Source organism: Crotalus tigris, unplaced genomic scaffold, assembly GCF_016545835.1.
Source record: "Crotalus tigris isolate CLP2741 ecotype Arizona unplaced genomic scaffold, ASM1654583v1 scf7180000019068.10715455, whole genome shotgun sequence".
NCBI classification, from domain to species: Eukaryota; Metazoa; Chordata; class Lepidosauria; order Squamata; family Viperidae; genus Crotalus; species Crotalus tigris.
In genome coordinates this window covers 6501715-6516579 of record NW_024097358.1, presented here as the reverse complement: position 1 = coordinate 6516579, position 14865 = coordinate 6501715, and the positions used below count along the sequence as shown (strand labels likewise).

At 44.9% G+C, this 14865-nt stretch overlaps 1 protein-coding gene across 9 annotated transcripts in view; it reads right to left on the bottom strand.

The window, feature by feature from the left end:
• DMXL2 (Dmx like 2) overlaps positions 1-14865 on the bottom strand; it is a 68610-nt gene that overhangs the window by 21401 nt on the left and 32344 nt on the right. For 6 of the 9 annotated variants that reach the window (XM_039358862.1, XM_039358864.1, XM_039358855.1 and 3 more), the window contains exons 17-28: positions 13624-13851; positions 11596-13272; positions 9743-9853; positions 9386-9555; positions 8402-8499; positions 8040-8205; positions 7030-7294; positions 5045-6078; positions 4080-4271; positions 2336-2412; positions 1395-1525; positions 299-547 (exon numbers count right to left, since the gene is read on the bottom strand). In XM_039358862.1, the coding sequence (XP_039214796.1) occupies positions 299-547; positions 1395-1525; positions 2336-2412; positions 4080-4271; positions 5045-6078; positions 7030-7294; positions 8040-8205; positions 8402-8499; positions 9386-9555; positions 9743-9853; positions 11596-13272; positions 13624-13851 (4398 nt within the window). The remainder of the gene's footprint in view (positions 1-298; positions 548-1394; positions 1526-2335; positions 2413-4079; positions 4272-5044; positions 6079-7029; positions 7295-8039; positions 8206-8401; positions 8500-9385; positions 9556-9742; positions 9854-11595; positions 13273-13623; positions 13852-14865) is intronic. The other 3 variants (XM_039358856.1, XM_039358858.1, XM_039358861.1) reach the window with 1 other exon arrangement.

Below are 14865 nucleotides of genomic sequence, written 5' to 3'. Positions count from 1 at the left end.
TATTCTATTGGCTTTCAAAAGCCAAGAGAATAAAAGGGAGCAGCACAGCTAAGGAAAAGGGGGGAAAAAAATGGCGGACTGCGTTGTTTGGTGACCCCCGTGAAATGGTCGTTCGACCCCAAATGGGGTCCTGACCCACAGGTAGAGAACCGCTGCTTTATATCTTGGCATAGGGGAGATGTAATTTGAGGGAACAGTCTTGGGGAGGCACAAAGCTCAACCGTGATTTCAGGACTAGGAAGGCATCCCTTCTGATTATGAGAACTTCTCCAAGGTTCACAATCCTTTGAAGAGTTACCTGGAATATTTTCTGATTGCCGTCTGGGCTTAACCACAAGTTTCACGCCTCCTCCGAACACGGCTGCCCACATTCGGTTGTTCAGAGGATGGGCTGCCAGCCGGAACAATTCATTGGAAGCATTTGTGGCAAGAGCATGGATTAGAAGACTCAAGTAGACAGCCACCACAGCTTCACAAAGCAAGATGTTTAACTTTGGCTGATCTTCATCTTGGGCTGAACTCAAGAGATTGATTAGGGAGCTCACACCTGGGAAAAGAGAACAACAAACTGGTGGTGGGCACCATCGAGACGGAATGGGCCAACTCATCCCACCCCGTGGCTAGTTCCACCACGGGCCAACTCGCCATGGGACCATTTAACAATTCAATTTAATTATTTAAAATAATTAAAAAAAACATTTTAATTGTTGTCATTCACATTTCATTTGGTCCTTCCTTTTGCATCCTTTCTTTAACGATTCTGTTCCACCGTTTCTTTGATATTAGTGTAACTCAGGGGTCTTCAGACTTGGCCCTTTTATGAGTTGTGGACTTCAACTCCCAGAATTCCTCAGCCACGCATGCCTGGCTGAGGAATTCTGGGAGTTGAAGTCCACAAGTCATAAAAGGGCCAAGTTTGAAGACCCCTGGTGTAACTCATGTCCCACAGTGAATTGTCCGATGGCAAATTGGCCGTGGCGAATTGTCAATGATTGTCATCTAGAGGTGCTTCTTTTGCCTAGATGACTCTGTAAGGTTACCCACAGGACATCATTAAAGCATTGTTCAAAACCTCACCCTTTCCAAAGAAGGGAGTTAAACACATGCTTCCCTTATTCAAAATAAATAAATAAATAAAAAAATAGGGGTGTAAATTTATGGAAGAAAGATTTATGATCCAGCTGTTTGAAAGTTTAGAGGAGGTTTTTTAAACAATCAAGATGGTAAGGATAAGGGCAGGCAATTTTTTTTTTAAAAAAACAGAACTTGCTCGATTCAGTTCTTACTGGAAAAATCCTGAGCTTAAAATACTTATTTTTTGGGAGAGAAATCTAACTATCTAGCTGATGGCGCAACGCTTGCATGGAGCCGTTGACATGAATGGCTTCTCTTACCAGGCCATTGAGCAGGCAAGGAATTCGGTGTGGCATGTTCTTCAATGCTCTCTGTCCTCAGACGCCGACGGTCGCTCAGCAGCAGCCCTTGGTAAACCATTCCTGTGAACTGATTTGTTTCTGTCTGACTGCTAAGAAGAAGTTTTAATTTTTTTTCTCCACCTCAGAATAGAAACATCTTACATCAAAGCAAAATTGGCAAATTAGTGGCAGGGTGCATGTCATTGTTTGAAGCAGAAAGACACGTGGGCCAGAAGCTCTAGAATGGCCTTAATAAGATCCCATGCAAACACTCACACACAAAAACGTGCAATCAACCTGCAGATGAAAGAGAATTGGTTCAGGACAGGGGTAGGCAACCTTGGTTCTTTTATGACTCGTGGACTTCAACTCCCAGAATTCCTGAGCCAGCATGGCTGAGCTTGGAAACCTCTTCTTTCCTCTCAGCATGGCTGGCTCAGGAATTCTGGGAGTTGAAGTCCACGAGTCATAAAAGAGCCAAGGTTGCCTACCCCTGCAGTAGGTGGTCAAAATCTGCCAGGTGAAAGGTGTGGTGTCATAATCCTGGTCACACCACTTCATAATGTGCATACCAAAGGGCAGGACTTGTGAATCACAATCTCACACCTTCCATCCTGAAGACTTTGACTACCAACTGCAGACACCACTATATGACTGCAGAGATATTTTTCAAAGCCCTGGATCCTTATTTTGGTAACTTGAATTTAAACCAAATTCATGAAACTCATTACATCAGGCTGGATCTTTTTTTACCGCTCAACAAAAATCCAACACGGTTTCTATCCTTTCATGAGATCCTGCCTTTAGCTCTAAGTGAGCATGGTTAGCATTGCAACACATCGTGACAATCTCATGTTTTGTCTCACAAAGGAGAACAACAGAGCCATGCTGGGGAGAACAAACAGCAAAGGACATCTTACCTGTAGCTATGGCTGTCACACAAGGCTTGATAAATTGATGCAGAAAGAGAAGCAGCTAAAGAATACAGAGTATGGACCTAAAAATGGAAGCAGAAGAAAACTGGTTAGGATATTATGAATACATTTCCAGGCTGAATACTGCATCCAGTTTTGGTCACCATGATGTAAAAAAGATGTTGAGACTCTAGAAAGAATACAGAGAAGAGCAACAAAGATGATCAGGGGACTGGAGGCTAAAATATATGGTTGCTGGAATTGGGTATGTCTAGTTTAATGAAGAGAAGGATGAGGGGTGACATGATAGTAGTATTCCAATATCTCAGGGGCTACCCCAAAGAAGAGGGAGTCAAGCTATTTTCCAAAGCACCTGAAGGCAGGACAAGAAGCAACGGATGGAAACTAACCAAGGAGAGAAGCAACCTAGAACTAAGGAGAAACTTCCTGACAGTTAGAACAATTAACCAGTGGAACAACCTGCCTCCAGAAGCGGTGAATGCTCCAACACTGGAAGTTTTTAAGAAGAGACTGGACAGCCATTTATCTGAAATGGTATAGGGTTTCCTGCCTGAGCAGGGGGTTGGACTAGATGATATCCAAGGTCCCTTCCAATATAATATATTGAATTGTTGCCATATTTGACTTTCCAAGCAAAAGTGCTCTATCAAGAAAGCAAATGGCTCTGTGGTCTTAGTGCAAGTGTGCAACAGGATCAATGCTGCGTATTAGAGTCTGGCACCCCTTATATATGAATAGGCCTGGTGCAATGATCAGAAAGTTGGACCTGAAGCATGAATGGAAGCCAGTTAACATTTTCTCAGTCTTCCATACAAAGGTCTGGTGAAGGAAAGGAGGGAGAAGAGATAAGAAGACCATCCTTACGAATGAAGGCGAATAGACGAGTCCCAGGATAATGTTGCAGGATGCAATCTGGGTTGGTCACTGAGACCAGAGGTTTAGTCTTCTGAGCTTTTGAACTTGTGCTGGAGCCCATCCCTCATGGAACTTCTTTCTACAGATTGGATCCTGCAAGACCATCCTTCTTTGGAGGTAGGGTGGGAAAATCCAGGATTGGGAAACTGGAGCCTGTAAAACAGGGGTCTTCAAACTTGGCGACTTTTAAGACTTGTGGACTTCAACTCCCAGAATTCCCCAGCCAGAACCTTTGCTTTGGGCAAAAGATTGGATGAAAAGCCGTTGGGAGCCAATAAGCATGAAAGAGCCCACCTCGTGGAGTTTGGGGTGCTCCATCACGGGAGGTTTTCAAGCAAAGGTTGGACAACCACTTGTCTGGGACTTTTGCTTTGAGGCAGAAGGTTGGATGAAAAGATCTCTGAGGTCCCTTCCAACAGCTTATGATTCAGCAGTATCTGTACTAGAAGACCTTTGCTTTGGAAAGAAGGTTGGATGAAAAGATCTCCAAGATCCCTTCTAACAGCTTATGATTCAGCAGTATCTATACTAGAAGACCTTTGCTTTGGAAAGAAGGTTGGATGAAAAGATCTCCAAGATCCCTTCCAACAGCTTATGATTCAATAGTATCTGTACTACAACTCCATGCAGCACCTCCCAATGTAGCCAAGGCAAGTGGGAGCTGTAGTTCAGCAATACACAGAAGAACACATCCTGTTTTGCAAGCAGAAAAGATCTGTAAAATCCGATCCAACCTCATACAGACAGAAGTTCCGTGTCCACCTCTTTGAATCTGTCCTTTCTGCAATCAAGGTGGCATTTCCCATTTTATTACCTTGACATCTTCAACGTTGGGATGGGGAGGCATTTTCATCTGGACAATCGTGTAAAGGATATCGTGGATGTGGTTGTTTAAGTAGAGGACAGGATTGGCGATCACCGTTTTTGTGGCAGCGACGCTGGCTGAGAGTAGGGGTAATGTTGTGGGCAACGGAAGTGGTGATTGTAGCTGTTTGACAGTAGTTTCCTGATGGGAGGGGAAAAAAAAATAAAAATAAAATGGCAGACCTGGGAATATACCATTGCTCTTTCTTCCTAAAAAAAAAAAAATTAAAAGTTTTCCAAAGAATGTAAAAACCAGCATGAACAAATATTGAGCAAAAACAGTAAAGGACCAGAAACGAAAAAACAGACGTGCAGAAAGAAGATAAAGAAATACAGAGAAGAAGCTTCTTACTTTATAGGTGACGAGGAAAAAAAACCCTTTACTTTTTTTTTCTATTATCCATTTAATCATAAATCCAACTGGAAAATATAATAGAAACTACAGCAAGAGTCAAGAGTTAATTTGTACATATAAATATGCCTTCACGAGCATTATTTGGTCTCTTCCACTTTGAAATTTTCTCCTCAATTTACATGGGGAATATCAGATGAGTTCTTTCTAATCTTGAAAACACAAATCCTAAATGCATTTTTTCTGCTTTATTGCAAAGACTTTTCAGGTAGTCCTTGTCTTATGGCTTCCCCATTGACTTTGCTTGTCAGAAAAATTGCAAAAGGGGACACTGCAACCGTCACAAATATGAGTTAGTTGTTGAGTGTCCGGATTTTGATCACGTGAACATGGGGATGCTGCAATGATCTTAATATGAAAAATGGTCCTAAGTCTCTTTTTCAGTGCTGTTTTAACTCGGAACGATCACTAAACGAATAGATGTAAACCGGGGACTACTTGGGTAAGGGGAACCACTGCAGAAATGTAGTGAGGATGCTACCTCCCCAGGTGAGCCTTCTTACCTGCTGAGACTCCTGTAGCAAGAACTTCAGCTCCATTCTTACGGAAGCCAGGCCGCCTCCCTGTGCCCCGTGAAGGCTGCAATAACTTAGAAAAACCCGGAGAAGCGCCTGGTTTCTTTGGAGCCACCATTTCCGCCGCTCGGCGTGTTCTCGCTTGGCTTGCAACCGTCGCCGCTCGATCTGGTGCCTCTCGTAGGAGCCCACCGGCGTCATCTCCCCCATCTCTTCGTGACCCAAGAGATCCCTGCTGACTTGGCCATCGGTTTGGCCGTCATCTTTGCCCTGGGTGGCCTCGTGGTTGCAAATTTCATGCAAGGCAGCAATTTCTTTCTCCAGCCAGTTGTACAACTGGAACCGGAGTTTCCCGCCATCTACTTCGTAGCCGGTGGCCAACGTTCTCAACTCCGTCATGAGGATCTTGAGGCAGGCGCGGAACTTGAGTTGTTCAGCGATCACATCGACCTCCGTTTTGTCGACCTCGCCTTCCTTGCCTTGACTGGGATCAGGACTTGGGGCCTCTTGTTCTTTACTGTCCAGATCATTCATTGTCAAACCTTTCTCCTCTTCCTCCTCAAGCAAACTGCTTTGGTCATTCTCCCAGTCAAGTTTCAGAGGTTCGTCTTCAAATGTTATCATTGGTTTGCTCCAGTCAATTAGGGAAGGAGCTTCCGTGGTGCCCACCGGCTGTGACCAATCTGCTGTGCTGCCTTTGTCTACTTCCAGACCATTCTGCATTACTGGTGTGGATTCCCCTTTCTTGGGTGAAAGTGTGGACCTGCTTCTTATTTTGGGAAGCTTTGAAAGCACTTCCAGGGCTAAGACAGGGCAACCGACTTTAAAATGAGCATTTGCAGTGGTGAAGAAGAGTTTTCGTTCAATGAGGTTAATCTTGTCCACAAAACTTTTCTCTGCCTGCAATCCCAACGTTGCTAATGTCCCATCGGGCGAGCAGAAATTCCTTCGGATGAGCAAGGGGTGGGTACGCAGATAGTTGTAGAAACTGAACACCACGGGGTTGCAGGATTTGACAATAACTAGGGAAAATGGAAACAAGGTCGTTGAAGCTTACACTGAACATCTGTCACACCAAATTTAGCAGCCTAGTGGCCCCTTGGAGACCAAAGAATATCTGTGAGTCCCAATCAAGACAGGCAATGTTATTTGGTAGTCCCAAAGATGCTTTTTCCAAAAGACATCTGGACAGTCTTGTTGTTGTTGCTTTTTTTTAAAGAAAATATTTTTTCTCCTTTGAAAACGTTTCGCTTTTCATCCAAGAAGCTTCTTCAGTTCTAACTGACTGGTGGGGAATAGAAATCAGTCAGAATAAAGAAGCTTCTTGGAAGCAAAATGTTTTCAAAGAAAGACTACAAGAAAGTCCAGTTGCCTTTTGGAAAAAGCATCTTTGGGACAGCCATGACCTGGATGGTTGAGAATCTTCATAGAATGTTATTTGGTGGCTTTGAACTTGCTACAAGATCTCTACATGATCTATGGCAGATGGGTGGCTAGTTGGTTAATTACACAATCATGCAGTTCTGGTAGATCTTGCAAGGCTGTTGATCTGTAAGTCTTCACCCAAATTAATCTAGATGTTGATTAAGAGGCATTTTACTGAAGCCATTTATGAATGAAGCCATTCTGTAAAGTTAGGAAGATCCCAAACAATCTTCTCTGAAGTGACCCATAATTACATAAATCTAATTGAGTTTGTACAAAGTACTAGCCAAGGTAACCACATTAAGTATGTTTATAAACATGCAACTTGACTACCAGCATCTTGTACAACAAATACATCTTTAGAAGAGAATATCTGTAGCTCAGGATTCAGCTGTGGAGAGTCCTTGGTTGCAGATGATGTTACTTAGTTGGGTAAAGAAATGTCTGCAAGAAAACAACCCAAGAGAGTACCAAAGACCCCACAAATCTACCTTTCTACATTCCCCATTCAAGACTGAGTTTCTCCAAATAATCTGACATTCCTTCACCTGGAATTTCATCTTCTTCTTTGGGGGTTTGTTCCAGCAAGGTGTCAAGGGCTCTTGTGTACTCTTTCACTACCCAGTAGGCCAGACTTCTCAGGAAAGGATCGGGATGCAATTTTGTGCAACAGAATCCGGTTCCATCTTTCTTACAGCCCAAAATCTTTTCATAAAGGATGGCTGTGTAGGTGGAGGAGATTTCAAACTCAGACTCATACAAGCGAGCAATTATTAAAGCCAGCTGGATGTCTTCCATCTTCTCAAGACATACCTGTGGGTGGGAAGGGAAGCACAAACAAGGTCTCCTAAATACCATGTATTTATCATAAAGCAAAATTATAACACACAAGCCAACATTAAACTAAGGGCAGAACTAAAGAAAAGAAATTCTCCACTTGATGGTCCACTAACACACTCTCCAATCCATCTGTCTGTCCATCCATACAATGCACTGACCTGTCCATCCACCCATCAGCACAACTACCCACCCATCAGTCCATCAACACATCCATCTGTCCATCCTTCTACCCACTTACCCACACATCTGTTTGTCCATTGATGTACCCATCCATCCAACCTTCCATCCACCTACACATCTGTCTGTCTGTTCAACACTCACCCACCCACCCATCCATTCATCAGTCCACTGACAAAATGTCCCATCTGTCCATCAATCCACCAACACACCTATCCATGTATTCATGCATCCACACAATCTCCCACCAGCCCATCTGTCCATCCATGAATATACTTATCAGTTTCTGTCCATTCATGCAGCCAACCACCCATCTGTCTGTCAGTCCATCCTCACACTTGCTCATCCATCCACCAGTCCATCAATACACCTATCTATCTGTCCTTCCATCTATGCAACTATCTGTTTGTCCATCCATCCACCCATCCATGCACGTATCCACCTGTCTGGCCGTTCATCCATCCACAGATCAACATGTCTCTCCATCTATCCATCCATCCTACCTCCCGCTGAGAGAGACACTGTGGCTTGGAATCCATACCTCGATGGCATCCTTTAATGATCCCGCTAATAAGAAAAAAGCCGCCGACTGCTCAAAGCGCTGCTTCCCCAGAAGGGCAAAGGCATTTTTCAGGGCAGCTTTGCGCCATCTGTCTTCACTGAAATTATGGCTGAAGAACTCGGTCATTTTCTTATCGTGCTGGGAACTGTGTGGAAAGAGATTGCGCTGCATTTTGAGCCAAGACAATAGGTCCCTTTGATGCTACCGAACTGGAGTTACAGTACATCTGTACACCCTGGATTACGCTGCTGCTAGCATCACAAAGTGCAAGTTTTTATAATTCTGCAGAAGCCTCTTGCAAACCATGCCAGGCCATGGACCAATTTCCTCGCTGTACTTACCGAAATAGTCCCCAGACCACAGCCTTTTTTTTCATTGCGAGATAAAAAAGAGCAGCATCCAGCGCATCGTTGTTCCTCTGGAAGGCGGCTTTGGCAACCTGTTGTATTTAACAGAAGGGTCATCGGCACACAGGGTCACTCAGGGCAAGACACAACTCCTTAAACTCGGAAGAGCCGAGGTGGCGCAGCAGTTAGAGGGCAGTACTGCAGGCCACTTTAGCTGACTGTGTTCAGCAGGTCAGCGGTTCAAATCTTACCGGCTCAAGGTTGACTCAGCCTTCCATCCTTCCGGGGTAGGTAAAATGAGGACCCAGATTGTTGGGGGCAATGTAAATATATATATATATATACTGGTGTACACCGCTTAGAGAGTGCTTGTCCTTAAAGCGGTATATAAGTCTCATAAATAAATAAATAAATAAATAAACTGTACAACTGACGGATATGGGAAAAGCACTCTGATTCTATCTCCTCCAGGAAAACAATGCACAAATAGGTAGTTGATATCACTCCAGGGATTATGTGTATGATGATTGCGGCAAGGTTATGGTGGGATGGAAGAATAATGAAATATCCCTATGAGATGGGTTGGGCTGAGAGAGAGGTCTAGCCCAAGGTCACCCTGCTGGCTTTCATGTCTAAAGCGAGACTAGAAATCCCAGACTCCCAGTGATTGGCTCAAAGTCATTCAGTTGGCTCTCTTGTCTAAAGCAGGACTAGAACTCTCAATCTCCCAGGGATTGGCCCAAGTCACCCAGCCAGTTTTCAGGGCTAAGGTGGAACTAGAAATCCCAGTGACTGGCCCAAATCACTCAGTTGGCTTTCATGCCTAAGGTGAGACTAAAACTCTTAGTCTCCTGATGATTTACCCAAGGTCACCCAGTTTTCTTTCATGCCTAAGGTGGCACTAGAATTCCCAGTCTCCTGGTTTCTAACTTGGTGCCCTAACCATTATAGCTGGCTCTATATAGTAGCTCCAATTACCTTTTCCATGCACCGTCGAAGTGTGTTGATATTCCTGACCCACCAGCCTATCCCCATGGTTCTTAACTCAGACCACTGGAGGTCTCCTCTTTGAATGGCAGGGATCATGTTGATCAGTTCTTCCTCTGCTTCCGAATGAAAAGCCCAAGCGAAGTGGCACGTCGAAACCCCTGTAAAAGGACCGAAAGATGTCTGTTTCCATTTTTTGAAATATAATGTCATTATATTTTAAAGGTTTTTTTTTAAAGATTTTTTTAAAAAAATATATAGAAGCAAGATTTTTATTTAAAGTTTTTTTTTAAAAAAGTACAGATATTTTTCTTATTTATTCCTTGTGTTGTATTCAAAGAATATTACCTTGATGAAGTAACTGGACACGATATAAAGGTGGAAGGGATGTTAGGAGGCAGGTGTGCAAGCGCATGGCTAATAAGTACCTCAGGCCACACTCATCTAAAGTGTCTCTCCCTGGAAAAGCACACCAAACATTTTACTAAACAAAGAAAACAAAAATCTGTACAATTTGGTTCAGTTGCTTAAGCTGGGAACATTTTTCCAAGCAATATGCAGATGTGCATTTAGACACTCACAAACCTCTAAAGAAACCAAGACATCTTTCATGATCTATCAGGTGGAAATGTCTATGGAGATTGTCAGCCATCCAGGTCATGGGTTGTCCCAAAGTTGCTTTTTCAAAAGACAACCGGACTTGTGTTTTACCTTTCAGCTATAGCAGGGGTCTTCAAACTTGGCCCTTTTATGACTTGTGGACTTCAACTCCCAGAATTCTGGGAGTTGAAGTCCACAAGTCATAAAAGGGCCAAGTTTGAAGACCTCTGAACTACAGCTTTCTATTCAACCCAAAGCATGACATTATAATCAATGGAACCTTTCCTGATTGATTTGCGTGCGAGAAAGGTCATATTTTGCTTTGTGAGGGAAATCTGAAAAAGACAAGGAAACTCCCACGCACACGTGGGGTGGTGATTTACTTATTAAAGGGGTCTAAAAATTGACTCACAAATTAAAAAATACAGCTGCAGCTGAAAGACCTCCCTCCTCCCAGTTCTTAAAATTCCTTTATTTATTGTGTGGCCATTAAGGAGCTGGAGTCAACTGGTCCAATTAACAATTTAGATGAGAAAGAGGATTGGGTTCTGCTAAAACAGGGCTTTTCAACCAGTGGTACGGGTACCACCTGTGGTACATTGGCACCTGGCAGATAGTATGCGACCATCTTAGAAAAGTGATAGCGGAGGAGGGGAATGAGCTGAACCAGTGGCAGCACCGCACAAGCCTGAGCGAGAGACGGCTGGAGCTGCAGGGCTGTCAGGGCTCACAGGAAGCGCCAGGATCAGTGCTTCTTCGGGGCTGTCAGGGCTCAGTGGAAGCGCCAGGATCAGCACCAGACTCCAGCTGGAGCTCGGCGCTGATCCTGGGCCTTCTGCTGAGCCCAGAAGAAGCGCTGATCAGCTGGAATGAAGCATTTTTTGGGGGTCATCAGGTTTTTGACACCTTGCTAGGCGACTGGTAGTACTCGGATATTGCCATATCCTAAAAGTGGCACAATGGGTGAAAAGGTTGAAAAGCCCTGTGCTAAAAGACACCAAAGCATCATAGATGTCATGATAACCTCAAATTCACCATGCTGCATAGGACAGCAGGTGGATAACCACATTTAACAGAGAATTGTATAAAAAGGTACAGTTCTCCAAGGTCATTATACTTCTTGTCTTTTCACAAAACCAATGTTCCTGCATAATCTCCTGCATCCCATCCCATCCCATCTCCTTCCATACTTCAACATGTGTGGGCTACAACCCAGCATGGCTGGCTGGGGAATTCTGGGAGTTGAAGCCCACACACCTTAAAGGACTATGGAGATTCTCAATCATCCAAGTCATGGTTGTCCCCAAGGTCCTTTTTCCAAAAAGCAATTGGATGTCTTGTTTGTTTTTCCTTTGTCCTTTGGGGAAAAAAAAGGAATTAAACCTGCAAATGGTCTCAATGACCCTCAGAGAGAGTGTTAATGACCACATGACTGCGAAGAATATAAATCCTTCCCTTCCCCTCTAGTTAGTTACAACTGAAGAAGCTTCTTGGATGAAAAAAGAAATAAAACACACACACACACATCTTAAAGTATCCAGAGTCGAGAAACACTGTTCTAAACCTACGCGGCATCCTAAGAAACTAGACTATTTATTTACCTGAGTAGTGCTTGTCTCGGTTCTTATCCAGCTCAGTACTGGTGGTGGCCACAGTGTCTGCTAAGGCTACCAAGAACATCTGCTCCAGGCGAGTCAATCCAGGCAAACTTGAGTGCATTAAATGGCTTGATAGGACACTTGCATGCTCTTGGCCAAAGTACGTTGGACCATACTGGGAAAGGTTAATCACTCTGGATTTATGCTCCCTTCTCTCTGGCTCAAAATCGATGAAGTCATCTGTGGTGACCTGCTGAACCTGGAAAAGATCGGAGTACTGATCCTCAGTCTTCCTCTTACTACGATCTTCTCGACCTTTGGTTTGTTTAGGCACTTCCTCCGTTTTGTAGGTGGAGTCTTGATCCGCTGCCAGCAAGGCGTACAACGGTAGCGGTGGGATAGAATCGATCTCTGTGTAATCCCGCGTGCCTTCCTTCCCGGTGGTGACTGCATCCTTGGCCGTGCTGCCACTGACGCTGATCGTGCGGGAGAGATGGCGTTTGGAGCCCCCATCAGCGGATTCCAGATCTTTCACGATAGCGACTTCCCCTGCGATGCATTTCACGAGGTGGGAAAGAATTGCTTTAGCTCTGCGGACTTTCCCCAAGTCCATCAGCTCTAGAAGCTGGGTGGGATGATATTGGGGCAGGGTTGGCGAAAGCATGTGGGCTGCTTCAAAAAGGCCACCATCCTGAAGGACGGTGGGGGTTCCAAAGACATCATCCACAATGCCTGCTCCGTCAATGATGCTGGCTTTTTTGGCTAGCAAGCTAGCCTTGAATGGGTCCATAACGGGGGAATCATCAGGAGGAAAACCGTCGCCTTCTCCATTCCCAGATTTTAGCGCATGCTTCCACTGAGCGTAGACATGCATTTCACAGTCCATTCCCACCACCAGGATACCATCTCTCACCCAAGAAAGGGAAACAGGCAAGGACGGGGTGCCATCAACCGATGACACCAAATCAATGGATCTCAGAAGTATCCATCTGGACCTGATGCCTTGTTTGATGCTCCCGCCGAGTGGTAAAGTAATGACCGCCACACCATCTTTGCTGCTGGTTTGTTCTGTCACAATTCCCGAGACGCGTCCGTACATGAATATATTTGCACCGACCCCGACTGTAAGTATATGCGAACCATCTTCCTTGGAAACCCAATCCAAGTGGACCAGATGCTTGATGTTTGGGATAAGGTACCGGTCCTTATTCAAAAAGATTTCAGATTTACTATAGACAAATAAGTTGCTGTCTACGCTAACCCTGGAATCCAGGACACTCCCGACTTTAACGAGGTCATCCAAATGGATAGTTTGTTCCAAAACCCATTCCGATCCTCCAGTAGACTCACACTCAAAGATACATACATGCATAGAAAATTCTTTGGAAACAACTCCACTCTGCTGAAAGGGTTGCTTGTAGGCTATGGCCAAGCGGCCAGTGTAAGAACAACTAACTGCAACGGGTCTCCCCACGATGCAAACAGTGCTGGTGGTGTCTTCTTGCTCATCATTCATCAAAGGCCATTTTTTCCAGGAATAGGTTTCTTTTGATCCACTTTGGCCATTTTCTGTAGTCTGTAGGGAACACTTCCAGAATCGTACTTTATTGTCTGAACAGGATGTCACCAATAAATAAGGGGCCAGGCAGACAGGATAGATGGAGGACGAACTCAGATGTCCTGAATTAAATCAGATTAACTGTTAGAATTAGGAATAACAATTTGATGAATGCAAACTTCAAAGCAAGTCTATTGTCAGAACAAGTAGACTGACCCATACGTGTAGAGTTCAAATTAGCTACTTTATTGTTCTATGCCTATTCTACAGGAATCTCCACAAACTGGTAGCCATGTAAGTTTATATAAAAGCTTATGGTGGCTAAATATATTTATTTAAATATTTATATAGCCCGCTCTTTTCATATAACAAACTCTGAACGATTCCCAATCTATTTGCATAATTTGCTGATAAACTCAAGCGCTCATCCACAAAGGGTATCACTAACCAGTTTGTCCACCCTCTTGTTTTACCTGCAGAAGGAGTAGCTCGTACAACCTCCACCCCAGGTGGCAGATCCAAGGGGTAACTGTAAACCAGGCTAGAACTCAGTATGAGTTTACTAGCTGTCTGAAGGTTAGCCACTGATGAAGAACGCAGCATCGGCATTGTGCCAGATGAAGTTTCTGGAGAAGAATCAGCCACTGGTTGCCCAGGAAGAGTTAACTGGTGTCCCAATGAATAAACATCAGCAGATGGTCCTTTCAAGAAGCATAACGGACAAGCAACTTTAGTGAAACAAAGGCAGACTTTTTAATTTATTTTTTTTTAGAAGTAATCATTCAAGGTATAGGTCAGTGCTTCTCAACGTTTGTGTGACGGCGACCCCCGTCACACAAACGTTCTGCGCATGCGCGGTGCCGCGCGCATGGGGGCGTGGCCCCCATGCGTGGCGCGCATGCGCGGCGGCGCCCCCACGCGTGACGCGAATGCGCGACGACCCCCCACGCGCAGCACGCGTGCATGGCGCCCCCCATGCGCAACGCGCATGCACGGCGCCACCCCCACGTGCAATGCGCATGCGCGACGCCGCCCCGCATGTAACGCGCACGCACAGCGCCGCCCCCATGCGCGGCACGTGTGCACTGCGCCAACCCCATGCGCGGCGGCGCGCGTGCACGGCGCCGTGAAAAATGGCGGATCGCCACCTTTGGCGACCTCCGAAAAATGGTCGATCGACCCCAAATGGGGTCGTGACCCATAGGTTGAGAACCGCTGGTATAGGTGAACAGGTCCAAAAATAATTTTACATTATTGGTTTTAAAGTGTCTGCCGTGCTCAGGGAGACTTATTCCCTTGATATAAGTGCAAATGACTACAATCCTGGCCAACAAATTCCGTAGGAGCATGGCTACAATTTGACTTGAGTCAACGAACACTGCTGTCATGGTTCCGATTGACAGAGACAAACAAAGCAGAACTCCGAGGCTTGCAAATTCCTCAAAGAGCATGTTTATTGATACAGAGTATCGGCACTTCAAAAGTGAAGCCAAGTCTGAAGAGATGCATAACAATTCCCCAATACAAAGTTAAGAAGTCCCACCCCCAAAGCTATGGAAGCAACTACATTTCCCCACTCAGCTTGTTGGCGGGCTTTTCATGAAACACCCAGCCTGCAGTCTCGGGAGCAGCCGGTGACCTTGGTTCCCATGAGAGAAAGTCCGAGAGAGGAAGTCTGTTTTGTCTAGCGCGGGGGTAGGCAACCTTGGCTCTTT